Source organism: Orbicella franksi, chromosome 2 (assembly GCF_964199315.1).
Source record: "Orbicella franksi chromosome 2, jaOrbFran1.1, whole genome shotgun sequence".
NCBI lineage: Eukaryota > Metazoa > Cnidaria > Anthozoa > Scleractinia > Merulinidae > Orbicella > Orbicella franksi.
Genome location: NC_138146.1, coordinates 20,037,624 through 20,064,884, shown reverse-complemented (window position 1 = coordinate 20,064,884; position 27,261 = coordinate 20,037,624). Strand labels below are relative to the sequence as shown.

The following is a 27,261-nucleotide window of genomic DNA, read 5'->3' as shown; positions in this document are numbered from 1 at the left end:
AGAATGGACTGAGTAAACATCATAAGGAGTCTTTAACACTCGATACCTACTCAAACTTAATTAGCTTATGACATCAGTAGTCGTATTCACTTGCTAATTCCCGTTAATAACCAACATTGTAACTTAATTACGATTCAGAAAATTACTGAATATCTGGCAAAGCATGTGGTTTAAATTTAAAAATTTACTCATTTCTGGAGTCTACAAAATTATATCTCGGTAAATTAAGAATAAGTAAAATACAAATTTGTCATAGTCACTCGCACTCATTTTCCTGTCAAACATTCGGCATCCAACATTCCCATCGTGCACTGCGCGTATGTCGCATTGATTTTGTCAGAAAGGCTGGTGTGTGTATACCGAGAAAACATAGGTGACTGGTGGGATATTGCATGACATGCCACTCCAAAGCGTTGCATAACTAGTTTATATTGAGCGCAACAGAAATACGTTTGCTACACGTCGCTTTAAAATGGAAGAAAAAGACCCATGCAACTTTATATTTTAAAAACTTAAAATTGACGAAGTAAGTCGACTTTACCTTTCTGAAAACTAACCTGGCGGAGGAAGGCTTGAATATGAAGCTCCTGGGAGTGAGGGACAGGAAATAAAATAAAAACAGGTGGGCCACGCTAGAACTGACCTGCCTTAAACTGGAGTATTTCTCACGTTATTGAGCTCAACAATAAAAAGTGACTTTGTTATGCTTAATATTCAACTAGAAAAATGGCATCGAATGTAATTCCAATTTTGCAACATAAAACAAAACTTCTCGTTAAGTTGCAAACGTAATGACCCTGATTACTATCCGTACTTTTGGAAAATCGCATAATTCCGGGTGGGGGTCGCTATTTTAGGGTAGTTAAAACGTGTACCACATGTGGAATGATTCATCTTTGTAGAAGAAAAACAGTAGGAAACTGATCAGTCTAGTCTAAAAGACACCAAAACACAGGTATCGGATCAGTTTGGGTTCGGCGTATTGTATGTGTGATATTCATTTTTTCTGGTAACAAGACAGTTTACTTTTGAGACACTCCTTTTTGATTTCGGGATCAGCCAGCAACTACGGAATTTTATCGCTCGAGCTAGATCACTATTTTCGGAAGGGACTCAGTTCGAAACCGAAGAACTATATAACTGTACCCAGGGTTTGGATTTCAAGTAACTACTTAGAAACAGAAAAGGGGCGTTCGAGACCACGACTCTTTAACTTGCTAGTTTCGACTTACTAGTTAGTTTGTCTAACCACTGATTACCCAATAAAATCTAAATTATAGGACCACGCAACACCCTGTTCACCCCAATTTTGGGTCCTGTGGGGCAAAATAATTGTACAACGAACGTCGCTAATAATGACAGGTTTGACCTTGATTTGTTTTAGGGCAAATCTTGAGAATTCGTAGAGAATGTTGAACTTATGGATTTGTCAGACATCGAACAAATAAATGCTAGGAATGAAAAACATGAAGATGTTATCACTAATGCGGAGATTGAAGAACACAGACCTGTATCAGTTGTCTGAGGCTCATAAGCTGTCTTTCCGGTAGCTGCTTCATCTAGCAAAAAATATACGGGTTAATAAAAAAAAAAACACATATACACAGAAAGAAAGAAGATAACAAGTAATCAAATTCATGGGATGGGGTCTTTGTGAGTCTTTTTGATCTTAACAGTGTGGACGATTGGCGAAAACGCATTAGGGAGATGGCATCAGATCAGTGAGGACGGGGCCCGAAACGAGAGGTTCTCGTAGTGGGGAACGTTGTCTTCCAGGCTAAAACAAAAACTGAATTGCCTTACGTGTCAATGAGAAACTAATCCGCATATTCTTTGTTTACTATACTCGACTTTTTGTTCCATTACTTCTGAAATTGCAACAATCGTATTACTTTCTGGCAAGCACTAGTTAGAAGTAGTTAAATTACTTTCTAGAGCGGTTTTCAATTGAGTGTTGTAAAACCAAAATCAAACTAATCACTCTAACCAATCACAAGGGACACAGACAATCCAATGAACCAATCAAAAACTATTAATATTAAGTAATTACACGTAGCTGACACAAAGCGCAAGAAAAAGAGTGTAAGCGAGTCACTATTGGGTTTGGTTTTTTCTTCTGATTGGATGAAAAAGTGGCGCGATTCTTTTTAGCTCATTGCCTAGCAATACAAAACCATTAAAGTCCCATTACTTTTCGCCGACGCGAGTGAAAACTGCTCTGTAAAAGTTTACCACTTGATGCTTAGCTCGTAAAAGTAACGCACGCCAACACATTCACACAAGTGAGGTTGACAAGGTTAATTCGGGAGAACTAAAAAATAATACCATGCTTCTAGTGCTGAGTACGTTATCAACCCCCAAACATTTGATACAGAATCTTAAATCACTACTGTGGAAGGACTCTCTCATCTAAACCTCTCAACAGAAGGAATCGATTTACGAAAGAACAGCTTTTCTTAAATTCTCGAATTTTAAATTGTTTTAGACTGCGCTTACCACATTTGTACATAAGCCTAGCTTGCTGGATGTCAAGTTTACTGGGCTTCTTACGTTGTCCTATTTCTGCGGAAGGTTCCACAGCCTGTATCGTTATAAGTCCAGGGCGATTATTGCCAGCGTATTTAGAGTAGTGCATTATGGATCCAACGTCATATGGGACTTCTCTACTGTCTATCATATCCTCTGTTGCTTTTTCGAAGTTTTTCTCTGTTCCTGAAGCAAAATGAAGACCAGTGCCTCTGTCAATTGGTGCTATTTACATGGCCCCTACCGAAGCACTCTACCTACACTCTTTCTTTTTTTTTTTTTATAAGAATATGATTGATAAGAATATCGAGACTGAAATTTGAGACTGATTGGATGAATATTTTAAAAATAAACCCTAGGCTGAGATTTTGAAAAGAATATAATTTTGTGTGTTGAAACGCAAAACTAGCCTCAAAGCAACGAAAACAACGCTAGCCTTTATGTTCGATGCTTATAACATTTCTGGAAGAAGTTATGTGTGTCATATCAGGCTTTAATGCCCGTAGGCTGACTCCAAAATTACTTTAACACCATCCAGACGCAAAATACATTCGAAAACAGAATGTCATGCGTTTTAATCTAGGAATATTCACAAAACTATTTTCAGCCTAGAATCGACAGAAAAATAAGAATATTCAGCCTCCTCAGGAAAAACATTATTCTTATAAAAAAAAAGAGTGTAGTCTTCTTATCCACCGATAAACTTCATTTCCGATGCTATCCTCTCGTACTCGAAGTACAAGATTTGTTTGTTTGGCCACGATCTCTTTCTCTGATAAAAACCTCTCCCATTCCGCGGGCATACATGGGATGTCATTACAGAGGTCGGTGCTACGACGTTTTCTTTCCTGGTATTTATATTTCCTAAATGATTGAAATCATTGAAATCACTTGAAAACTATTATGGGTTCTATTATGGGCAGGGAACGTTGACTGCTAGTGAATTGAAGTTTACGGTAACTTCAGTAGCTGAAGGAAGAAAAATCACTAAAATAGGTATTCAAGATTTTCACTCCAATCCCACTGAATCGATTAACCAGCGTGAACTACCATTACCCAGGACGCCTTTCGGCAGTCTAAGACGCTTTACGCTTTTGAAGGACAACCTTTCTCGTAACAGCTGTATACTAGAGCTTTTCATATACAAGAGCTTTTCCTCCCCAACTGACCCACGAAAATACATGAATTCTAACCTCTACGGATATTTTCCCAGTTGATTTTGACGTACTTATCCCTGTCAGGGCGACTCTGTTCGTGAAAGAAGCCTAGGGCGTGTCCTAATTCGTGAGTAAGGGCGCCTCGATCACAAGGAGGATCCCTTGAAAGAGAAAATAAATCAACTTATTTTCCTATACACGTATGAAATAAAGATTTCGAAAATATAAAACACTTTTGAGTTTTGAGCGAATCTGCGATCAGTATTTATAGCTGCAAGCGTTAGTTTAGCGCCAATATGATCCTTCTTGGTCTTACTGGTTAGCGCCTATCGTTTCTGGTAGCTCAAGTTAAGGTTTAAGTTATCGCCACTGAGAGGCTAGACGGAAATGATTACCTTGCCCACCGACCATTCCCATGGATGGGTGAGGGGAATGCCCAAAAATCCCAGTGCCTAAACGTCTTTTAAATAATTAGGGTTAGTGCTTAGGGTTGGGAGTAGTTCAAGGTAGGTTTGTAGAGTAGTTCAACCATTCCCATTGGATAGGTGAGGCGCACAAAAGACTTTTGAAAATTCAGACTTTTAAATTTTGAAAATTGCGCACAAAAGACTTTTGAAAATTCAGGGTTTCATTGGTAACGGTCTGCAAAAACTAGGTAAATAAGATTCAACTTACTCCGTGTACCGGCCAATGGATACTTCCTGGGGGCGACCTGTATGTCCCACATACGACCAACACCTTAAAAGACGAGAACGTGGTTGTTCAGAATTGAAGGGAAAAAAAGAAAGGAAAAGTAAAACAAAACAAAACCAAATCACTCTCTTTTGTCGACCCGAGGAGCAGTCTATTTGAGGTGGACCGAATTGTAATTTGTACGCGTTTTTAAATTCAAACTGACAACGTGCCGGAAAGGCTTACTTTTGGTTCTCTCAGGAATTTGATTTATCTATTTGTTTGGAAATGTTCCTACAAAACTTCGGAGAAAACGTTGCCATTTTGTTGACCACATAAAGCCATGCACTGCACACTAATGGCTGTATGGTGCGATGGCTCAGTCAATCAGATTGCAGCATTTGCACTAGTATACAAGGAAAGGTCTACTAAAAAGCAAGAGAATATGATCTTTTCTCCTGTAAAAAGCCATATCCAATTTATTTATATTTTAGATCAACTAGCAATTTAGAGATACAACAGTTCAATAACTATCCCTTTTGGGGCGTAAAAAATTATAGCGCTTTTTCCATTCTATGATGAGTCGGTCAAGTTAGTTTGTTTCCTGTCTGTTGTAATTATCGTCCCACCATTCTTCTCGAGTCTTTCGAGTCATTTAAATAATGACAATGAAACAATTACTTATGAAATCTCTAACATATAAACCTGAAAACAAGCGATTTGTTAGTACCATAGACCTTTGCCTTGTGCGATAAGAATCAATTTCATAAGCATGTAATGCGCCTCTATAGATAGAAGCGTATTAGAAATACATTCACATCAAATCGGTACATTACGAGCGCGCCAAAAATTACATGGCAAAAGTACATGCGGGCCTCAACTGAAAACTCACTTCTCTCGGTACGATGTGGTCTTTGACGAAACCCGAATCATTGCTCTACCTTGCGGCTAAATAGCTTCTCGCGTGACTTACCCCGTTTTATAAACGAACTTGATGTATGATTGCTCCTCTTCCCTTTGCTTAAAGTTGATACACACGTGTTTATCCCAATCATGCATTGAGTCTCTGATCAGTTGCCGTCCTCTAGCGTCTGATTAACAACAAAACCGTATTTATGAGAATGACACCGGACCTGTCCTGTCGTTTATAGTAAATGAAAATGCCGCCGCGAAACATGTGTCGGCTTCTAATAAAAATCAGTTTGAAAGCATGAATTTCAAGAGGTGGTTTTGAAGAGGAAAATCTCTTTTTTTTCAAACCTTAGGTCTCAAACAAGAAAGATTCATTAAATAGCGAAAGAACAGCTCCTCGTGCTCAATTTTATCGTACACGTTTCTCGATTTTTACTCTTTTTTTTTGTTTACGTTTGTCGCCCGTCTTCTTATTTCAAACAATTTCTTTTCAATTTCTTTTTTTGTGCCCGAATAACCTAAAATAGCGTAACCATGATTCGCTTAGATTGTACTTATAAAACAATAATCTAGAACAGCGTGACCCGTCGGCGTTGGCTCGTGTCCGAGCATCAACAGATTTCTTCTAACAGTATGGTCTCTTCTTCTTTTCTTCTACAGCGTGACCCAATCAATACATAAGTAAAAGATGCATTGTAAAATACTCAGCGACTGTTTGGCATCAAATCTGAGTTTTCGCAACAAAATAAACAGAATCAATTATTGAAATAATGATAATGATGTAATACCTATTTCTCGACTTATGACATACGGTATAATCCCATTTGGCCAGAGTTGTCTTGGATTCCGTAGAGAGCCTCTTGTTTGAGCTTCTTCGTTCCAGTCCGGCCCTTTTGATGCTGGGCGTGTAAACCCCAGAGCCTGGACCTGTTCTTTAGTTAGTGCCATGTCTCCCTCGTACAATGGAGGCACATCGGTCCTATGATCAGGCACTAGCCGATATATATTGAAAAAATGGTTTAGTTTTGTAAATTAACGGACTCTAAACTGAAACAGCTGCTTTCGTCGTGACCTAGTGTAGATTGTTTTCATTCACTTGGCCAGCACACATGCCAATTTTTCGGAACAAAAGAAAGCGTTTACATAAGAATAGAGTTCAACTTTGGTACACCAACATGGCCGCCGTTTCATTGTTTTGGAACTCCAATATGGCTGCCGTCGGTGATGTCATGTGCCGCTCTGATTAGTAGCCTAAATACTACGTTTCCACTGCTATTAAACTGAAAATCTACGATATAGCTGCTGTGAATGAAATCAATCGATGCTTGATGAAGGACGAGAGCACATACTTAAAACCATGCATACGTAAATAAAGTTTTTGTCATCCCACACGTGGGTACGTAATCTGCCAATGTGTAGTTCCTAAATATGACCTTAGCATGCGTAAGACCATGATCAGCTCCAAAACTTAGCAAAACTGGTTTGAAATAACAAAATCACATTAATAATAATAATAATAATAATAATAATAATATTTAATATTTCTAAGGCGCAAATTAACATGTGAATATGATCAAATGCGCCTAACAAACCATATGAGTAATATAAATTAAACGATATGCTATGAATAGTGTGATTAATTTAAAACTAATTATTTACAATAATTATGTACATTAGGCTAAGGTAACAAGCTAAAAATTAAAGTATTAAAAACAAGGGATCTAGAAAAATGTATAGAAAACATCAAGAGCTATTCAAACGCTTTTCTAAATAAAAATGTCTTCAGTTTGGACTTAAAATGGTTAAAATTGTCCTCCTCTGTTATTGCACACGGCAATTTGTTCCAAAGTGATGGTGCAGCAGCAGTAAATGTCCTGTCACCAAGTGTTCGCTTCGTTTTCATGGATGGTGGTACTAATAAAACTTGAGAATTAGAGCGTGGACCATACCGGGAGGGATTTTTAACACGAATAAGATTACAAATATAGTCCGGTGCCTGGCCATGTATGGCCTTAAAAGTAATTATTAAAATCTTATAAACAATTCTGAATCTGACAGGTAACCAATGTAAAGAATATAATACAGGAGAAATGCGACTAAAACGCGGAGTCGAGCAAATTAGCCTAGCAGCTGCGTTTTGCACACATTGTAGCTTATTAATATGAGTGGTCGGTAAACCATGGAGAAGATTGTTGCAGTAATCAATGCGTCCCATTATGAAGGCATGCACTAGCACCTTGGTAGACTCAACCGTAAGAAACTTCCTAATACGCCTAATGTTATGCAGATGATAAAAAGCAGCTTTACATGTCTTCGTAATGTGTGTCACTAGACTAAGGTTGGTATCAAACCAGGTTCCGAGGTTTCTTGCAACAGCAACAGGGGCAACACTCACATCACCCACCGATAACTTCTCGATGTCCACCTTGCTAAGCTGTTGTCGTGTACCAATTATTAAGAATTCGGTTTTGTCGTCGTTTAGCTTTAACTCGTCAGTAATAATCCACGCTCTGATTGCCTTTATGCAGAGTTCCATTGCTTCGATTGCATCAGATTGACTTGATGTGGTGTCGGGCTTGAAGGACAAGTAGAGTTGCGTGTCATCTGCATACGCATGTGCAACAGGTAGATGATCCTTTATCACCTCAAATAGCTTGCTAGAATAGATCGTAAATAGCAGGGGTCCCAGACATGAGCCTTGAGGAACCCCATGTGGCAGCTTGGAACTCTCAGAGAGACAGCCGTCTAAAAAGACGCTTTGCGATCGGTCAGAAAGGTAAGATTTAAACCACTTCAGAGCCGTTCCTGTGATACCAAAACTCGACTGTAGACGATGAAGTAAGATTTTGTGGTCCACCGTGTCGAAAGCCGCACTGAGATCTAGAAGAACTAGAAGTGTCACGTGCTGGCGGTTCATATTCATTAGTATATCATTCTGGACTTTTAGGAGCGCAGTCTCGGTACTATGACATTTACGATATGCAGACTGGAGTGGAGGATACAGGCCAAGATCCATCATGTGGTTGTACGTCTGGTCAAATACAGCGCGTTCTGTCAATTTTGATAGGAATTGAAGACTACTCACAGTTCGAAGGTTTTTAAACACCGAATCAAGGCTAGCCTTCTTTAGGAGGGGGTTGACAAGAGCTTCCTTCCATTGACCAGGAAAGTAGCCTTGAGAACAGCGATGAGTTAACTATGCGCCTGATGACGGGGAGGAGCACATCAAGACAACCGACGACCAGTGATGTTGGCATGGGGTCCGTTAGACAAGACTTCTTAGCTGACGTCTGGATTAAAGCCCATACATCATTCTCAGTAAGAGGGTGGAAGGCGCTTAAAGATAAACATGTTGGAACGACTTCTACTTCAGGTGGAGTGGGTACTCCATCATCCACAACAGTGGCATCGATGTCCGAACGAATTCTGGTGATCTTACGAACGAAAAAGCCGTTGATGTCATTGGCTAGGGCCGTTTTGTCATGATAGTCAAGAAAAGATAATTCATCCTTTCTGAGAAGGAGTTTCTTGGTAGCTCTAAATAGCCTTCCTTGATCGGCACTGTTCTCATCGATAAAGTTGGTATAAAACACCCGTCTAGCTTGATTCATGAGATGAGTCACGTGATTTTTCTTAGACTTAAAGATAATCAGGTCTGACAGCGATTTAGTTTTTCTCCATCTTCGCTCGGCTTTCCGACGTATTCGTTTAGCGGCATCTATGTCAGCGTTGTACCAAGGTACCCTCGGCCTAGCCCTCAAGGTCTTTGTTTTTAACGGCGCATGACAGTTGGTCATTCTGGACAGAGTTTTGTTATAGTTACGTAAAAGCGCATCAACTCCATCCGGGGTGACATAAGTTAACTCATCGGATTGTTCTTGGCACAATCCAGAGGCAGCTAAGTCAGCTTTGAGTGAATCCAGGTCCACTGATTTGAGCCTCCTGTAAGTGACCCTCTTAGTTGTCACAGCTGGTTTATCTTGAAGTAGCTTGCAAAGAAGTGATGCATGGTCTGATATGAAACGATCAGTTTGTGGTGAATCCTGGATGATTTGGACAGACCATCGGGTGATAATAAGATCTAGTGTGTGTCCATGAACATGAGTTGGCTGGGAGACGTGTTGCCGTAGACCAACAGACTCCAAGAGATCCAACAGTTTGAGAGAGTCAGGATCATCAACAGCATCAATATGGATGTTAAAGTCACCGGTAATCAGTAGCTGTTCCTTACACAGAAGAATGGATTCAAGATAAGTCGAAAACTCGGTGAAGAAAACATTGGTTGACATTCATGTTCATCAGAATATGGCGGACGGTAGATGATAACAACACGGAGATTGTGCGAAGATGATGACGTAACAGTCCACTCAGAGAATTCGAATGATTCCTTTTCACCCGCGTCAACTTTCTTAACACCCAATGAATCTCGATGTACTAGACCCGTTCCGCCACCACGACGCCCAAGACGGGGGTGATCTATAAACCTGTACCCGTCGGGGCACAACTCCGCCCGTACAGCTGCATCGTCCGCACTCAGTCAAGTCTCGGTGACCGCAAAAAGATCAGCTTTGCAATCACATATATAGTCCAAAATTACAGCGCTCTTGTTTTTAACCGAACGAGCATTGAATGTGCATAATGTCAGATGATTATAATACCTGCCAATGTGTAGAACTATTAGACAGATCTACACATCTACAATGTGTAGTTCCTAAATATGACCTTAGCATGCGTAACTATAACTATATAGCGTAAGTGTTAGTCAAGGCTGCAACGTTCAGCAGAACTCTCAGCTGTACTCAGCAGAAAGGAAAGAGACTGCGTTTATCTGATCAGTCTTCGATCGATAATGCAAGAAGAAGTCTTCGTTTATCTTCAACCTTAACTGGGTATCGTAATCAACCATGATGGATTTGAATAGAGTACATTTGGATGGAATGGAATGGAAAGTAATAGAATACACAAGATGTGGAATATATCATTGTAAATAGGGGAGAAAGGAGGGAAGAGAAGGAGGAGAAGGAGGAGGAGGAGGGGGGGGGGGTACTGAGGTGAAATTGAGTATTTGTTTCCTTGTTCCACTGAAACTATTCGCCAAAGTTCTCGCTAATATTATAGAGATGTCCCTTACTCCCTCAAAGTTTTCCAAATATCCCTTGTTCCCTTGAAATATATGAACGTGATCTCTCGTTCCCCGTGACCGTTGGGGGCATTTAAAAATTCAAACCGATAGCTAGAATCGTGAAACCGTTGATCAAATTGGTTAACTAGAGGTTCATTGGGTAATGTTGCAGCTCTCTTAAGGTCTCACATGAATGGCTTGAAACGCTTTGAGAGAGCAATAGAACAAACAACAGAAACAATGCCCCCTAGCCCCAAAACAATAACAGCTGCTACAATGACGACAAATAGAATTACAAGCTTACGAGAGCTGCTACACTACTGGCTTAATTGAGCGACTAAGTAATGTTTACTTCGTTGCTGATAACACAGATGGAAAAAGTATGACCGAGAGTGAATTTTTTCGCAGAAAGTTTACTTAATTTTTTTTTTTTTTAATCTAAAAGACTGAAAAGACAAATTCACAATTAACTTGAATTTAATTTGGAGTGTGAGGAAAATTCTCGTATTCCAAGAATACGTTTTCAAGTGTGCAATCGACTTTAGGCAATTTGATGTTTACAATGGTGACCAGCTACGCTTGTCAAGAATCATTCGGGTATATCAGTGAAAATGTTTTGTTTTTTTTCTGTCCTAGATTCCAGTTCACAAATTCATTACCTTCTCTGTCTCTTGGCTTCTCTCTGTCTAAAACTCATTTTATGACTTCAAAGATGAGCGCTGTATAATTATCTTGTAAACAGAAACGTCTGGCTAAGGACTCTTTAAATTCGTTAACCTTATGTAAACAGTTACCTGTTCCTTTTGCCAGATGAGAATTGCGTTCTTACATTCATGACAAGTTTTAAAATCATGATCTATATAAACAAACTGCTTCAATGAGATGTGATTGCTTTGTGCTTAAATAAGTGTCAAAAGTAATGAAAACTGAACAGTTTAATATCAAGGTGTGAAGCCAGCTTTTGCTTAGTCAATATTTTTCTTAAATTGTAGTTACGACCGCGGAGAATTATTATTTTTAGATAATATAATCGGAAAAAGAATCATATTGCCACTGAGTTAGCAACGCTTCGATCAAACAGTAAAGACAATGGAAGCAAGTCATTGAGCTTACCAGCAAAATCAGAAAAGAAGAACAAAACAAACCTTTGGGTCGACCGTAGACAAGGGAAGTTCCTAGGGATATCATCAGCCAGTGCTTCCAAACTGGAGCCATCTCGTAATAGTTGTTTCGCAATGCAAAATTTATGCTTGAGACATCGTGCCCTTCTATGCATTAATACTTGACAAGATCAGCGAATTATAATTATTTTCTACAGTAGCTGAGTGTATTTTGGTTAATAATTAGAGTGTCACCGGTATTGTTTCAATTTCCAAACGATTGCAAGGCAAATATTATTACTGGACCCTTACTGGGATTGAAGTGGAAAAGCACTTGATGTTCTGACACAGTAATTCATTGAATTCTGTGTTAAGTGATACTTAAGTTTTAGTCATTTGATCTTAACGTGTGGCGGTGAATTCAGTTAACCTTGTTACTATTCACCACGTGATCTGACCACCTGGTCGTCACATGCAACTGTTCCGACAGCCAGTCAGTTTGGTTTTACCCCTTGCCGTCATACGCGAGTAATATATATAAGAGCCTACCCTGGGAAGAGAAAGAGATAGTACTTCCACAAAGGTTGAGCTTCCCTGGAAAAAGCTTTGCATGCGTGAAAACCTTACTCTGTCTGGCATTCTCATGCAGTCGCATTCCGCGATCCGCGAACTTGAGGTATAACTCAGGTGTCGAGAGAGGGGGAGGAACGTAAAATTATTTTAGACCCACCTATTCAATTAAACCCTTTTCGTGGAATTATTAAATTTGACTGAAAAGCAAAAAGAGCATTCTTTGTTTTCCTGCATAAAATTCTCGCAATTGACTAAAAGTAGCTTAGCAATCAACACCGAGATTTTCATTAATTGCTGCAAACAGATCATTCCTTTAATTTTATACATATTTTTTCCTTCTGGAAATTACAACTAGCGATCCGAGTTTTAAAAAGAAGGACATGCTTAATTGGATAAGTCTTTCAAGGCATCTCTTGAGGCAATTTGATGTTACACATGCACTGCATCTGAAAAAAAAAAGAAAATCACATTCTTTGATTTCACTATAAACGAACCACAACGTAGGCAAACAACTATGACTTCGTGCCATGGATCAATTACCTACTAGTTTCAGTAGATGAATCAGTTTATTTTGCACGCCAGAGATACAACATCGACTTCCAAATTTTTGCTCAGAAGCTGACGGAACCGTTCTCTGGTGAGAATTCTGAAATGATTTTTATATAAAGCTCTGGTGCTTTATCAACTATTCTTTGGCCAGAAAAGTTGTACCTTACGTATCAACCATGAATAGTAGAAGACTGAGTCTCTTTACTATCCATGGTATCAACCTAGCCTGCGATAAGGCTCACCTTTGAGTCACGCGTGCACACCCGCGTGCAGAGAGCCAGTCGGCGAGCGATTCGGCGGGGAGGAGTCTGGTGCGGAAGCGGCAAAAGAGTGGGCTCACTTTTTTCGAGGCTTCGCCGCTCGCTCCACACACTTGAGCTTGCTCGCAAGCTATACAACCTCGAGAATAGAACAAAACTAAACACATTCTGTGAAAGAAGGGTTTAGAAAAACAAAACACAAACTCCGTAGCGCTATCCAGGGCAGCCCAGTTGCCGATTTTATATGCCGAGAGTCCCTCAGACTAGTCTAATGCTACAATTCCAATACGAATGAGGGCAAAGCACTCTTCAACGACAGGTCTCAGTATATCTTTACTGGATATGAAATTGCTAAAAGAATTGTTTTATTTCAATACAATTTACAACGTCAGTCTGCGAGCCAACTTGCACAGCTAAAAAGAAACAGCCGAAAGGCACCGTGAAGTACGAGGAGTACGAGCAAAGGCGAAAAAAACGCCATGATAATGCTTGTAGCCTCCAACTCAGTGTATGCTTCCGTAAGATTAAAGTCACTAAAGCTTCCGTATTAAAAGAGACAGAAGATTTGTTTCTAAGGGAAACGCAAAACAAGTCTTGGGAATGCCAACAGTGACAGATGTTTGGACCGATGTATTTGCACATTAATGGTTTAAATTAGAAACTCTTCAAATTTATGTTAACAGCGCGTTGATTTCAATCATATTCGTTGTCAGAAGAAAACAGATCACTCAGATTTGTTTCCATAACACTGCTAACCTTACGGCAAACTACACGTCAATGCGAACGATAGGTTGATGTTAAAAATCTGCCGATCATTCCGCGTCCGAGAATTTTAAAAATCGACGGTTTATGGCTCCAAAAGATCTATGTAGCTCTAGTGTCTTCAGCCCGGAGTTTAATTAACAAGCCAAATTCTCGTGTTTTCGTTTCATTGTTGACGTAGGAAAAAAAGGAAATCGAATTTAAATATTCACGCGAGGAGCACTGAATTTATGGTCGACCGAGGTGAGTTTTTTCCGCTTTTTACCGATTTTTCGAGGCAATGCTGTGTCAGTTGATGTTGTAGATTTTACAAATTAGATTTTACATCTTACATTGTAGTCATGGTCAAGAACGTGTGCCTTATTGCCGATGCAACATGTTTTGGTAATATTAATTTCATAAATCGTTCGAAGGGTGAATTATAACGGCCCCAAATTACCCCACAATCGCAACAAGCAAATCTTTTATCAGCCTGATTGGCTCTTTACGGTAAGACTTTTCGCATTCTGTCTGGTGAAACGAGCCAACCGACAACCAAACAAAAACATTTGTTATTATTTTCATTCCTGCTCTTCATCCAACATGCAGGACACTGAATATTAAAAAGATTGACAGGAATAACCATCGGTCGTGGGGCCTAGTATACGTGGCTTCGCATGTTATTAACTTACTTTATTTTCAGGCTTTTAACGCTTAATTTTTTGCCGATTGTTTAAATATATCGCATTCGCTTAAACCCGTCTTTCGTCCTTCGTGACTACTTCTCAGTATTCAGTTTCGCCTTTATTTGTGTTCGAGTGAGCGGGGAATAAGATGAATCCAAGCGGAACTCAGTTAGTTGGAGAGTAGAGCAAGTAACACATTCATAAAATGATCAGATTTGTTGGTACTGAGTTGATGTTAAGTTGGCAAATTATATATAGTGGCACTATGTTATTGTTACTGTCCAACCATGTCCAAGTCTCTATTTATATCAATGTTCAATGGTGAACAGCTTCTGTACAACTTTGTTTGTATATGCATGATGCATAAAAGCGAGCCATACATTATTCCCAATCAACATTTTTACCATGGTAACCCAGCTGCAGGTGGCTGTATTTCGCCATACGAGGCGACGTAAATTATAAGTACGGTAACCTTGAATTGTATTATTTCTTAACAAATAGAGTTGAACTAAAATGAGTTGAAAAAGTTGAACTAAATGAACTAAAATGAGCCACTGCAGTAGGTCAGCTTACTGATTTCTTAAAATAGAGAAACGGCTGTTCCACCTACAAAGATTTCTCTTATGTCTGGTTTTTAGCGTCAGACGCCTAAGTTAGAGCTACGAATGGCTCCTTACAAATTGACGATTTATAGGCTGATCGCTCTATATGGTGGCTGGTTCGCTAGGAAATTAGTCATAAAATTGAAAAATCCGCATTTTGGTTTCGTACGTGTCGTTCCGGCGCCAGTTGGTTATGCAAGAACGAGCACCTGTAAGCTACGCAAGCGGGCTTCATTTTTTGTGGTGAGCAGGGTAGGTACACCCGGCTAATTTATAAAGTTCAGTTCTCCTTCTTCTTCCTGTCATTAACGTGCGCCGCGAAAGACGCAAATAATTTATTTTTTTAACCAATTTACAGTAAAAGGAAAATTGAAATTTGCAGTTATGTTGTTTAAACTGAAGGCTAGTGGTGCCTTGGAAAAAGGATCTGTTTTAGCCGTGCGCAGCTTAGTCAGGAGAATGTGGCCCAGTCTGTCTATATGCTCTATCATTGTTGTCGTTCAAAGTTTAGCAAGCTTTGCTGATGTCTGTCATGAAAATCATTTATTTATATTTGATCGATTAAACAATTATATTATATGTAGTGAGGATTTGTCTACCTTTAGGGTGTCCTGCGTGTCTATCTGTAGCTAACCCTGAACTGTAATGTTCGTGAGTAAGGAGGAGACGCTTTTTGCCTTTCTTTCAAAAGTTTGAAATTAAATCCCGACATTTCGTCACGAACAACAAGCCTTGCTCAAACATCATAGAATCATCATAGACTAACGCAACAGTGTTGCTTTACAGTCAGGTTCGTATTTCATGCGTGGGTCAGTCAAGATGGTGGATAGTGGGCAGGTTTCGGCAAGTCAAAAGAGACATCAACTTCGACTCGGTTGGTAAACATGCTCAAATAAGAAAAAAATATGTTGATGTCGTCTAGAAGCCGCGTTTGAAATGTCATCTTTGTCTTTACACAGGGAAAATCATGGTAATCCTACCCTAGAGAATTTTCGGAATGTTGGAACGCAGCCTCGTAGTTTCAAGATTGTAAGGATTATGAGTCGATTGAATGTCAACTGGCCGCGGCAGCAAGCGACAAATATTAAGCTGGTAGAACGTTTTGCGAGGAGTGTTCTTGTATCCTCAAGCTTGTTTCTCCTCCTTGTGTTGGTTCTGGTGACTCTACCAAAGATTGAGAGTGCACAATACGAAATGGGATTCTGCAATGTCACGGCAACAAAATTAATCACAGATCCCGACAAACGACTTCAGTGCCACTGCCCTGGACGAAATAGCTACACAAAATGCATAATTTATTATCCTTGTCTACAGATTTATGTTTCATACAACAACGCATCCTTACGTGAGGCTCTAGTTGTGAAAGATCGACGACGAATCACCGATGAATGTTCGTACAAACTCAGAGACTACGACTGCGGAACCACGGATGACGTTTACAGACATGTCAAAAGCTTTAGCGAAAGATGGGGCTCGAGAAACTCGTCTTACGAATGTTATCACAATTCAAGGAATCCCGCTCGAGTGATTTTAACAAACACGGCACCGAGTACAATCTTGGCAGCAACGTTGACCTTACTCCCCTCTATCGGAGTAGTCGTTGGTTTGTCGATGAAATGTTTCAAAGAACAAATAAGTTTGATAATGCTACGAAAATTAAGACTCGGAGTGAATGAAGATTTTGTTTCTGTAGCTACTGCTAGCGATGATGAAGGCTCAGGGTAGTAAAACTGCGTGATGCAATGTTAGACATTCAGTCAAACATTTAGAACGGATTTTGTAAATACAGAAGAATGATCTGTATCGATGTAATGGTTTTGTATATATACTGCTTATAGAAAACGGAATGAATAAATGTTCTGTTATTATTCCTGCACTTGCTCCTCGTCTGTTGATCTTAATGGCATGGGTAATAGGTGACGGAAATGCCATTAATATATGGAATGCGGAATATCGCACGTCCAAAACCCAACGTTACTGTAGCTATGGAATTGTGAAGTGCTTGTGTCACTGAAAACAAAGAATACGCGCTACATACGTAAAACAAACAAAACCGTAAGTTTGAAGTGCTCAAGAGGTGTAAAGCAGATACGTTATTTGATCTCATTTGATTGGTTCTCTGGGAAAGAACCGAAGCACATCTCACGTGGGGTGAGTCGAGAGCTGAGTCTGACACAACGTGGTCAGTGAGCACAAAAAGGCACTACAGGGATTAGTAATAACCACGGTGGATTAAAGGAGCTACGTCATGGTTTGCGCACCTTGAAAAGTTTAGGCTAAATTTTTCAAGTTCGTAGTAGGTAATCCGTGTTAATCGTCTCCATCCTTGATCATCCGTGTTCGTTTATGCTTTATTATTGCAATCTCTTTGTCCCTTTTCTTACCCTCAATTTAAAGATCACTGTACACAGCCAAAAATACTCAAAATACCGTGGCAGCTGGCATCACAGTGATGCATCGCATATAATTATCTAGTAAGAAATTATATAACTTATTGCACTGGTCAGGAAAACAGTTATACGAGGTAGTTTTGCCACCTCCCTGAGAATTTTGGTGATTGACTTAAAAGTCTTGTGTAAACAAACCTAACTGGTTCTGAGAAGGATCATTTCATAAAATAATGCAAATACCGTGTCAGGCTACAGGTGTATTGTACTTCAGATCTTATGCAGACTACAAACACAACACGGCTTTCTCGAGACCTGTGGACTTTGCCATTATCATGACCGGCTAAGGTTGTACGACGAATGGCTGCATTTTGTTGTGAAATGGTCTGAAATCAGTGTAAACATGACACAAGTGTTTACATTTTCAATGAGTCCCGTCGCTTTACAGTGAAACCGACAATATTGTTGTCTTTCTGTACCAAGAAAAAAAACGAAAAAGAGTTTAAAACAAACCACTTGTCGCCGCTCAACTTTCACCGCATTTCCGGTTGAAACGCGCGGCTGTCGATCAACCACTATATCTGTATGTTTTACGCAAACGAAGACGTTAAAAATACAACGAACAAATTATATAATACCGGCATCTCACTTAGCACAGTCATTACTGATATTATCGATTCGGCTTTAACCTTGTTGTATTAGTTTGGAAAAAAAAAAAAAACAGAGAGCTATTTTTCGTGTTTCTGTCGTATTGTGGAAACACGAGTGAAGTCTGTGAGAACAAAAAATAATGTAAGAACACAAGAACGTCTATTACTCAATACTGAGAAACACAAAGAAATACTGTTTCCTAAAAGACTAGGAAAAGAAGAGGAAATCACGCGTGTATTTCGATCGTCAAAGTATCAATTCTCTAATGTGCTCCAAACATCACTGCCGGGGTCAACAGCTCGTGTCAGTTCTGTCTGAGCCTATACCGAGTTTTTCATGTACAGCTTTTAGCGCGTGGTTTGTCACGGGGTGTTTTCTTTCCTTACATGCTGCAATGTATCTCTATGCGTTTGCTATCCCTGGGTCAACATCAGCTTCTTTCTTACTTGGTTTTGGTTTACGTTCACAAGTTTCATTTATGAAGACCTATGAAGAGTCTGGACTGAGCTTCCTTCTAGCAGTTGGCACCCGGCCCAGCAGTTCACTCGTGACTAATCTTTCAGAGATAAAGCTTTGTTTTGTATATTACAAAGCCAAAACGCCTCAACCGGGTATTCGTGCAATATTTACCACCTACGTATAAAGCTTAAAAGAAGTGTTAAGAATCTAAACCCAATGGCAAACTTGCTGACGGTAAATGCCTCGGTCTGTAGCACTGAGTTCTCTCCATTGCTGAGGGTCTTTTCAATGTGCGTGTTACTCAGTTATGATCAATCAATTTGTGAGAACCACAACTGTCAAAAGCATTGATTACTTATTCCTTTTTAAGAGCTACCAGAATGACAACTGTATTTCGTTGCAAGCAATTTCATACAAAGGCGTGCATATATTTTAGTATGCTGAATAGCAAATTAAAGTTATACATTGAGTGATCGTGCAGGATTGTCACTGTCGTGATAGTTGTTCTTGAGACTTTCCCTGTGCAGCGCTAGTATTCATAATTAAAATACCATGAAACTCTGTGAATGCGCCCTTGAGAAAGGCCTTGTAAAGAACTGTGATTGTACATGACCAAACACGTCCTTCACTTACGTGCACATCCACAAATCCAATGTTCCGATTAGATTTTGAAAACTAAAAGCTTTACACGAGTTACATGCAGTGTCTCATTAAACGGTGTGGGGTATCCCACTTGGAGACCACAAAACCATTTACCATTAGCTTTCAACTGAAGAGAGGAGTATTGTTTTGGGTTTGCACTTCCTTGTACATACAGTCACGAAAAGGGCCTCCAACTTACCAATTTCGGAACTGCGGAACAAGAACGCAAGTGTCGATATTGCACTAGGGTATCTACTTGCGCTTTTTCTGCGCTTTCTGTAAATTCCTGAAGATTTAAGGCATATAACGATCATATCAAAAGAGGTATAAAGCGTTGTATGCGTTATGTTTGAAAATGTAAACCATCGTTATCTCTGTGACTGAAGTATTTAATGATAAAAGAAGGCATCATGTGAATCTCTTGCCACACTGCATGCAGAGATTGAGGAATGATGAAGGCGATGACCGGTGTATGAATATGATATTTTGTAGAAGAATTTCTTTCTTCTTCGAACCACCGCAGAGGAAGGAAACTGTTGGTATGATACAAAGGTGTTCTAATGCAGTCGAGAACTGATCACGACATTTTGTAGGAGACGTTTTCCCTTGGGGAACCATATCCTTAGTCACACCACAGAGACGGGAAGTGGTCATAGAATATTACACAGAGAGAATGAAGTAGTACTCAGGTAATGCACTGATGAGGCCAAGAACTGTTTGCGACATTTTGTAGAGGTCATTAGTTCCTTCTGAGTATGTTTTTGCTCTATGGCAGAAAGAAAATTTTTTTAACCTTAGCTAGCCTATAGAGACAGTTACAAGCTTGTCACAGTACACTTGAAGAAAATATCCTGATGGAGCCAGGGACAGTTTCAAGTACTTGGTTGCAAAAAATATAAATAATAAAATAACATACTAAAGGAAAATGGCAAAATTCTCAGAAGAGTTAGAAATTGAGATATCCCGCGCAAATGCGTCAGATCTGACCCTAATCGATCACGAAACGCCAAACTTGTTGGGAAAGATGACAGGCGGTTGTATTGGTGAAGCGGATTGAAAAGTCAAAGTTTTGATTTCATGTTCCTTCTTGGAATATACGTATGGTATGAAAAAGCCACGTCACAATAATTTTATAGTATTGCATTGATGTTTTGGTGTAATCTCCAGCTAAACAATATTATGCTCTTTTGACACTTCTAGTAACTTTTCTGACGATCAAGCTGCACATGTTCATTATAGTGCCACAGTTAACGAGCTGTAGTAGAGAAACAACCAACTTCTACTTTTGTTAGTATAGAGTAATATTAGTAACAACATGCAGTTACATTAGTTATGAGCAAAGTTCGATAATGACGCATATACCGTTTCTATGAAAACACAAACGCCAACGTCAAGTTCACTCTTGAAATATTCAACTCTTCTAAATGACGCAAAGAACGTTAAAAATGAATAAAAGAGCAAAACAAGTTTAACTTAAGTACGTCACCTATTTCCATGCAACAAATCGCTTCAGCAGAGGTAGCAACACAATATCAAACACCTTTCATCTTGCGGTAAACCGCAAAGAACTAAAAGCGCAAGCACACGAGGGAATTCATAAACTAAAGCGAAGATAAATTGGGTTCAAATTATCATTACCGTAGGACCGATAAGGACCTTGTAGTGTTCCAAACGCTTCCAATCCCGGCACCCTGAAACACTAAATAACACTAGTCTCAAAACCAATTGATATATGCGTATTTTCATTCCACTTATCACTAGGTAAGGGACCTGCTAGCAGAAGACACCGTGTCTTTGCGGGCCGCAAAGAAATTAAAACAAAAGCAAAAACAAAACACGACTGTTTTAAGACTGGAGTTTTGATTAAGACAAATATCAACAGTCTCCATTGTGATGTTCATTCAGTTACGAGAAATAGAACGCCACAGGACAAATAACTTCGCTCCAATCCCTGATTGTTGTAATTCTGCATCGATTAATGGCAAAAATTGTAAACTCCTCTGAACTGGATTGATTGACGAGACATGGCTGAGACTACTGATTCAAAAAGTAATAAATTTCCTGGGATGTGGGTTTGAGTTATATGTACCGATAGACAATTGACTATATATAAGGACTCTATAGCCATGAGCTAAAAGAGGGACTTTCTTTCTTTTTTTTTTTTTTGAATCAGTTGTCTCAGCCATGTCTCGTCAATCCTTACGCAGCCGGCATATTTGTATTTGTGATCTTTCACCCAATTCCGGGTGTTCTTCACTGATACATACAATAAGTAAAGTGCTTATCCCGCATACTCTTCTGCCAGGTTTAAGAAAAAGAATTTTAAGAAACCACAACTTTCAAAAGCATTATCTCCTTTTGTAAGAGCTTGCCGCAAAATGTATTTGGATGCATCGAATTTCTTATTCACTAACTTATTGATGCAGTTTTTTCTTGGCGTTCGCTCCAGCAAGCGGCTGCTTATTCCCGACTGGTGACTTACGGTACTCTTGGTGTCCTTGATAAAGGTAGAGTTAAACGTTGTGCGAGAGGTTTTCCGAAAGGCAATAGACATATATTTCAAGTGGCATCGGCACGAGTACTGCATACAAATTTAAAAACAGAAACCTGTGTGTGGGTTAAGAACTTCATGAAATGATAAATTAAGCCGTGAAACAGCATGCAGAGTACGCTACAGGAATTGGTCTGTTTCATTATCGCGACGTTAAGTTTCTTTGTGTTTGTTTGTTTTTTTCGCGTGTTTTCTTTCCTCAGTGGCCCTTGCTCGCTGAAAATCGTTCCTTTACGTCACTTAGCTATCTCTTTGAAGAGGTACATTCCCGGTATTCATTTCTCCCTGTCATAAACTACCCACGCACTCGCGTACAGTGGAGGAAACAACAAAATTGTTGCATAATAAGAATGACGAGTTTTAAGACTATGGATCTATTAAACGGAAAATCTGTCCCAGGTGCAACATAGCGAGGTCTCTTCTGTGTCCGCCGTCGTGCTGTTTCTAGCAATTTGAACTTTTTTGTTTTCTTTGATTCTTCTTGTTTATATATGAGTCAGCTTAAGTTTAATTCTTATCAGTACCCTGGGATTCACTGTAATTGGCTACACTGTAGTGATCTCCCTGCCTAATGAATGTTTAATGTATATAAGTTAGTATTTTAGTTAGGAGAAGTTAAATAAATAATAATAAAAAATATCGTTCAAGTTGTTCCTGTTCTTATCATGAAGTCATGGATTCTTTCAAATGATTGAGACAACGTCGTCCTGCCATTTCAGGCTTCCGGCTCATTGTGAAATATTAAAATAACCCGAAGTTTACAACATTTGGAACTAAGTATGTTTGTCTTTATCACAGCCCAACCAACCGCATGGATCGGATGTGGTTAGAATAACAGAGTACAATACAAACCCACAAAAAAAAACTGTTTTTTTGCGCCTGAAGGAAGTGAAAAGATTTCAGAAGTTTCAGGACTTCTGACTCGTCGATACAGTGAACACCTGTTAATCTACATAGTACTGAAAGCAAACAAAAAACATTTCGTCGTTTATTTTTATTTAATAGATACTTATCAGAAAACTTCGGGTAGGTTAAAACAAAGAGGGGTTATTTGTAGCTAAGCATAACGAAATTTGCGTGACGTCATTTGCGAAGCTGGACTTTGGTTTCTTGATTGATACTGACGTCATGATCAATAGGACAAAGAGAATTACGAAGGGCTGCGTGATTTCAAATCACTAAACGTTACGCTCCATGCACTTATGGGGAGACCGGTTAAACAAGACAAATATCACTGGCCATTGAAAGAAATAGACATTAGTAAAAAGAAACTGAAATAGTATGACTGTCTTCTATGCAAAGGTGAATACCATCTTTAATTTGGAGACATCAGGTTTGAACAATTTAAAGATTGTACTTACAATATTTATTTATTTATCCGGGTTGCACCTTGCTACTTCGCAGAAAACGTGTTTATCTTTGATTATGCTTTGAGCTTTTTCTCAAGTGATAGTTACACTCTTCCAGATCTTGCTGTTTCCTGAGCGTCACTTTTAAAAACTTTCAATTCAGCCATACTTTCCGGTGAGTTCATCTACCTCGAGTGTGCCTTGTGAACAAGGAACACGCTTTCGCCCACGCATTGAAAGTACGGCAAAGTCAAAAGTCAGAGATCACGACGTCCTTTTTATTCAGCAAAATAAAAAGTTAGCTCGATTCAAGCTTTTAACAGAAACTATTAGTTCAGCATGTTTTGGGCAACGCCATAAAACTTGTGTTCTGCGTTGTTTTTTTGGGTGGCACCTCCTTCGACTTGGCCGCTAATTTACATGAATTTATATCGAATCTGACTAAGAAAGGATGATACTTAAGAAATTAAATTCAACAGTCGTAATGATGCCACAGAAGCATAATACACATTTTCTCGATTGGCTTTCTAATTTTGTAATTCGTATAATATACTACAAGGTTAAAGCTGCGTCTGGGCACGTTCCATAATTAAATATTAAAATTTACAAGTGCTTTTAAGAAATGTTCATCAATAAACTGTGTCAGCTAATGTAATATCAACTCGTACTCACGCATATCATGTCCGATCACGTTTTCTCTTTGTTGTTTTGTGAAATTAGTTTATAGGCCGGCACTGAGAAAATAGCAATCACACGGTTTAGAAGTTATTTTGGGACTACAGTATCTGAGACGAAATGGGATCAGTACTGAAACTGAAAGTGGATTAAAGAACAAGTGAACTGCCTCAGTTCCACATCTTATGAACCATGATTCAACCACACTGCACTGAAATTTCTATGATTCGCTTGGTAGTTTCAATTAGCAGCAGGATACGATTATACCTGTCAAGTTTGCGCCCGAGCCAGGCGAGCACGGCAGACCTGCAAACCTTCCTTATTGATGTTAATTTTGAGTTCTTCTTTTCAAGCTTACAACTGCCCTAAAGAAGCTCGACTTCTCTCATGAAGCATGGCCAACCTTAATGTATGAGAAGTCAAGGAAATTAGGACTCGCGTTCGACCTAGCCTTAATTAAGACCTTTCGATAACACCGCTTGGTATAGATCTACTAGCGTTCTATCGCGGACTCCGTTCTCTGATTGGCTACGTTGCTCGCTATCTATTCTGTTGTAGATATTGAGTAGCCCAGTGTGCCGTTGTCAACAAACTGGCGGCCGCTGTATTGCATTTTCGAAGTGCCTGTGAAGGGTATTGAGATAAAGCTTTGAACGACTAGTAGATTTATACCAAAACAATTAGATTACGGCGATTTCTATCGCGTGATCATGAGTTAACTCGGGTTGCACCCTAGTCAACGATCGATCACGCGATAGAAATCTCGCGCTCACGATAATCTAGTTTAGCTGAGTGCGCTGTTTTCTTGGTGAAACTCAGTGTTTCTTTCTTGTCTCTAGCTCGTGGTCGAATCGCGTTAAGAGAACATATGATGTTAGATGTTCTCAGTTAGAGAGGATCTTTGTCCTTTTCGTCATCACTTACTCCCACCAAGACATGGTTATGACCGTTGTTTTTGATTGCGCAAAATTCCGCATGGTATGGTGTAGTTGATTTATTTCTTTGCTTTATTATAAGTGCCTTGAAAGAAGGAGCTTAACTGTTACATTTGTTTTCTCTTACCACTGCAAAACCAACTTTGAAACAATTTAAATATCAATTGCTAATAAACCCAAGTAGAAAATTGCGTCAGTCCATAAACAAAGTATTGTATTCGTTCCTATTAACTGCCGCACACCGTACATCTGACGTGTATGTTTGTCTTCTGGTGTCTTATCTTCCATGGGGTTTAAGTGGAGCGAGTCTAAAAGTTGTGTATTGAGTCTGGAAACAGGGCTTCCCTGTAATGATGCAACTGAATGATTAGGAGGCTCGACGGAGAACTTTCGTATTAACTTATGTCAGTTTGGCAAAGCTGGAATACAAACAATAATACTGAATAAACCCTAGTGTATTTGATAGGCATGAGTGGGAGGAAAACCCTCAATGTTGTGAGCATTTTTTTTTTCTTATCGTCCAGTTTTTTTAATTACCCTATCGTCACGTCCCGCATTGGAGAAGAACATTGCCGAACCGTCACTTTCTTGTTCCAACTTTTTACATTATCGGGTATGAAAATACCGAAAAATGTGGCATAATTTTAATACTAATTCAGACTGATTCGAAAAGAATTTTAAGATTGCAGACCACAAAACACTGAGTCAATATTGCACTGTTTGTACTTTGATTCAAGCTTGGAGAAATGTTGGGTTTTGAATTTCTGGGGGAAAAATTAAGGAACCAACGAAGAAATTTTGAACTGTCGGGTTACATTTCTAAGGTGACTGCAAATCCTTTCGAATCGGTTCTGAAAACACAGAATATCTTTGCGATTAAGTAGAGGCCGGATGCCATTAGTATTAGCTGGAGAAATAATACTTTCAAGTACCTTGTTTATTGGAGCAAACTTTAATGACGGAACACAAGAAATGAATACTGTCCTCGATTTTGACGGCTCTTCTATAAACAGGGGAATACCACCCTTAATTTGGAGGCACAATGCAGGTTTTAACAATTCATAGATCATACTTACAGTATTTTGAGAATTATGTGTATGGGTTGCACCTGAAATTAGGGAATCGATTATTCACCTTGTTTATCTTTGATTATGCTTTGAGCTTTTTCTCAAGTGATAGTTACACTTTTGCAGATCTTGCTGTTTCCTGAACGTCACTTTTAAACAACGTTTAGCCGCATACTTTCACTGAGTTCGTCTAACTCGAGTGTGCTTTGCGAACAAGGAACACGCTCTCGCCCACGCATTGAAAGTACGGCAAAGTCAAAAGTCAGAGATCACGACGACGGCCTTTCTATTTAGCTAAATAACAAGTTAGCTCGATTCAATCTTTTAACAGCAACTATTAGTTCAGCATGTTTTGTGCAACAACATAAAATGCATTCTGCGTTGTTTATTTGGGTGGCACCTCCTTCGACTTGGCTAATTTACATAAATTTATATCAACACTGAGTAAGAAAGATTGATACAAATCCTTAAGAGATTGAGGTAATAATGCCAATAGAACTATAATACATGCATTCTTATTCGTATAATATACGATAAGATTAAAGCTGCATCTAGGCAGATTTTGTTTATTTCTAACATTTACAATTGCTTTTATGTTTATAAACTGTGTCAGCTAAGGCAATATCAACTTGTACTCACGCACGTCAAGCCCGCCGGATCACGTTTTCTCTTTGTTGTTTGTGGAATTGGCTTATGTAGGCCGCCACTCAGAAAAGACCAATCATCCGGTTTCGTAGTTATTCGGGAACTACAGTATCTGGATCGAAATGAGATTACTGAAACTGAAAGTGGATTAAAGAACTATTGAATGTCCCAACGCAAATTACAAATGTCGCAGTTCCACATTTTATGAACCATGCTTCAGTCAGATCTCGTCCACACTATGCAGGAGGAATTTGAAAACGGAACTTCATTTCCCAGCTTATGCCTTCCGTCAACACTAATCGGTCACGTAAACGGAGTTTTTCGAAAACGCTCTTTAAGCCAGAGGAATTTGAAAACGCTGGCTTTGCGTTTAATTTTAATGTGGATAGAAAACATTTGGAAACAAAGCTTTTCATAAACTATGACCTTACGATAATCATAATATTCCCCTACCCGTGTTTTACTCAAACACAAGCGATTGTTGCGTTCTCAAATTCCTCCGGTGTAGTGTGGGCGGAACTGAACATTTGATGCGTTTTCACAGTGAAACCTCCGTTTTCAAATCCCTTTGGCGTAGTGTGTAAGGGGCCTCAGACTGCGCTAAAAATTCTATGATGGTTTGCTTGGTCATTTTCAATAAGCAGCAGGATACGATCAAACCTGCTAGGTTTGCGCCAAGCCAGGCGAACACAGCTGTGCAAACCTAAGGTTTTTAGGAGATTTACTTTATTCTAAGTCGATTCCTTATTGATATGAATTCTGCCTAATGTTTTTGAAGCTTACAACTGCCACATAGAGAAGCGTGACATCTCTTGTGAAGTAAGGCCATTCTTTATGTATGAGAAGATTCGGTTCACTTAGCAGACCGTTTAATAACACCGCATAGTTTAGCTGAGCACGCTGTTTTCTTGGCGAAACTGTTTCTTTTCTTGCCTCTCGTGATGGAATCACGTAAAGGAGACATGATATGACGTTAGATGTTCTCAGTTAGAGCGGATCT

The 27,261-nt window shown here is 39.3% G+C and overlaps 4 protein-coding genes across 8 annotated transcripts in view; 2 read left to right on the top strand and 2 right to left on the bottom strand.

The window, feature by feature from the left end:
* Nucleotides 1-1,049: 1,049 nt before the first annotated feature.
* LOC145478530 (nematocyst expressed protein 6-like) lies at nucleotides 1,050-11,643 on the bottom strand. The gene is made up of 7 exons (XM_081456584.1): nucleotides 11,535-11,643; nucleotides 6,056-6,259; nucleotides 5,329-5,446; nucleotides 4,359-4,421; nucleotides 3,720-3,844; nucleotides 2,497-2,712; nucleotides 1,050-1,559 (listed from the first exon to the last, which is right to left on the bottom strand). The coding sequence occupies exons 1-7, from the start codon at nucleotides 11,602-11,604 to the stop codon at nucleotides 1,381-1,383; spliced, it is 975 nt and encodes a 324-aa protein (XP_081312710.1). The 5' UTR covers nucleotides 11,605-11,643; the 3' UTR covers nucleotides 1,050-1,380.
* Nucleotides 11,644-13,558: 1,915 nt separating this feature from the next.
* On the top strand, nucleotides 13,559-17,935 carry LOC145478496 (uncharacterized). 4 transcript variants are annotated; one of them, XM_081456538.1, is made up of 2 exons: nucleotides 13,559-13,876; nucleotides 15,860-17,935. In XM_081456538.1, exon 2 carries the CDS (start codon nucleotides 15,939-15,941, stop codon nucleotides 16,623-16,625), a length of 687 nt encoding a protein of 228 aa, XP_081312664.1. In that variant the 5' UTR covers nucleotides 13,559-13,876; nucleotides 15,860-15,938; the 3' UTR covers nucleotides 16,626-17,935. The 4 variants fall into 4 exon arrangements, with proteins under 4 accessions (XP_081312664.1, XP_081312663.1, XP_081312662.1 ...); XM_081456537.1 differs by having other exon boundaries at nucleotides 13,559-15,152; XM_081456536.1 differs by having other exon boundaries at nucleotides 13,559-15,774.
* Nucleotides 17,936-23,921: 5,986 nt separating this feature from the next.
* LOC145478498 (uncharacterized) overlaps nucleotides 23,922-27,261 on the bottom strand; it is a 93,647-nt gene continuing 90,307 nt past the window's right edge. Inside the window, exon 2 of the transcript XR_014048274.1 lies at nucleotides 23,922-23,932. The gene's annotated coding sequence lies outside the window, so the exon portion shown is untranslated. The remainder of the gene's footprint in view (nucleotides 23,933-27,261) is intronic.
* The window catches only part of LOC145478505 (uncharacterized), an 18,817-nt gene continuing 17,538 nt past the window's right edge, over nucleotides 25,983-27,261 (top strand). The window contains exon 1 of one of the 2 annotated variants that reach the window (XM_081456549.1): nucleotides 25,983-27,261. This exon is cut by the window's right edge and continues 364 nt beyond it. The gene's annotated coding sequence lies outside the window, so the exon portion shown is untranslated. The other variant, XM_081456547.1, reaches the window with a different exon arrangement.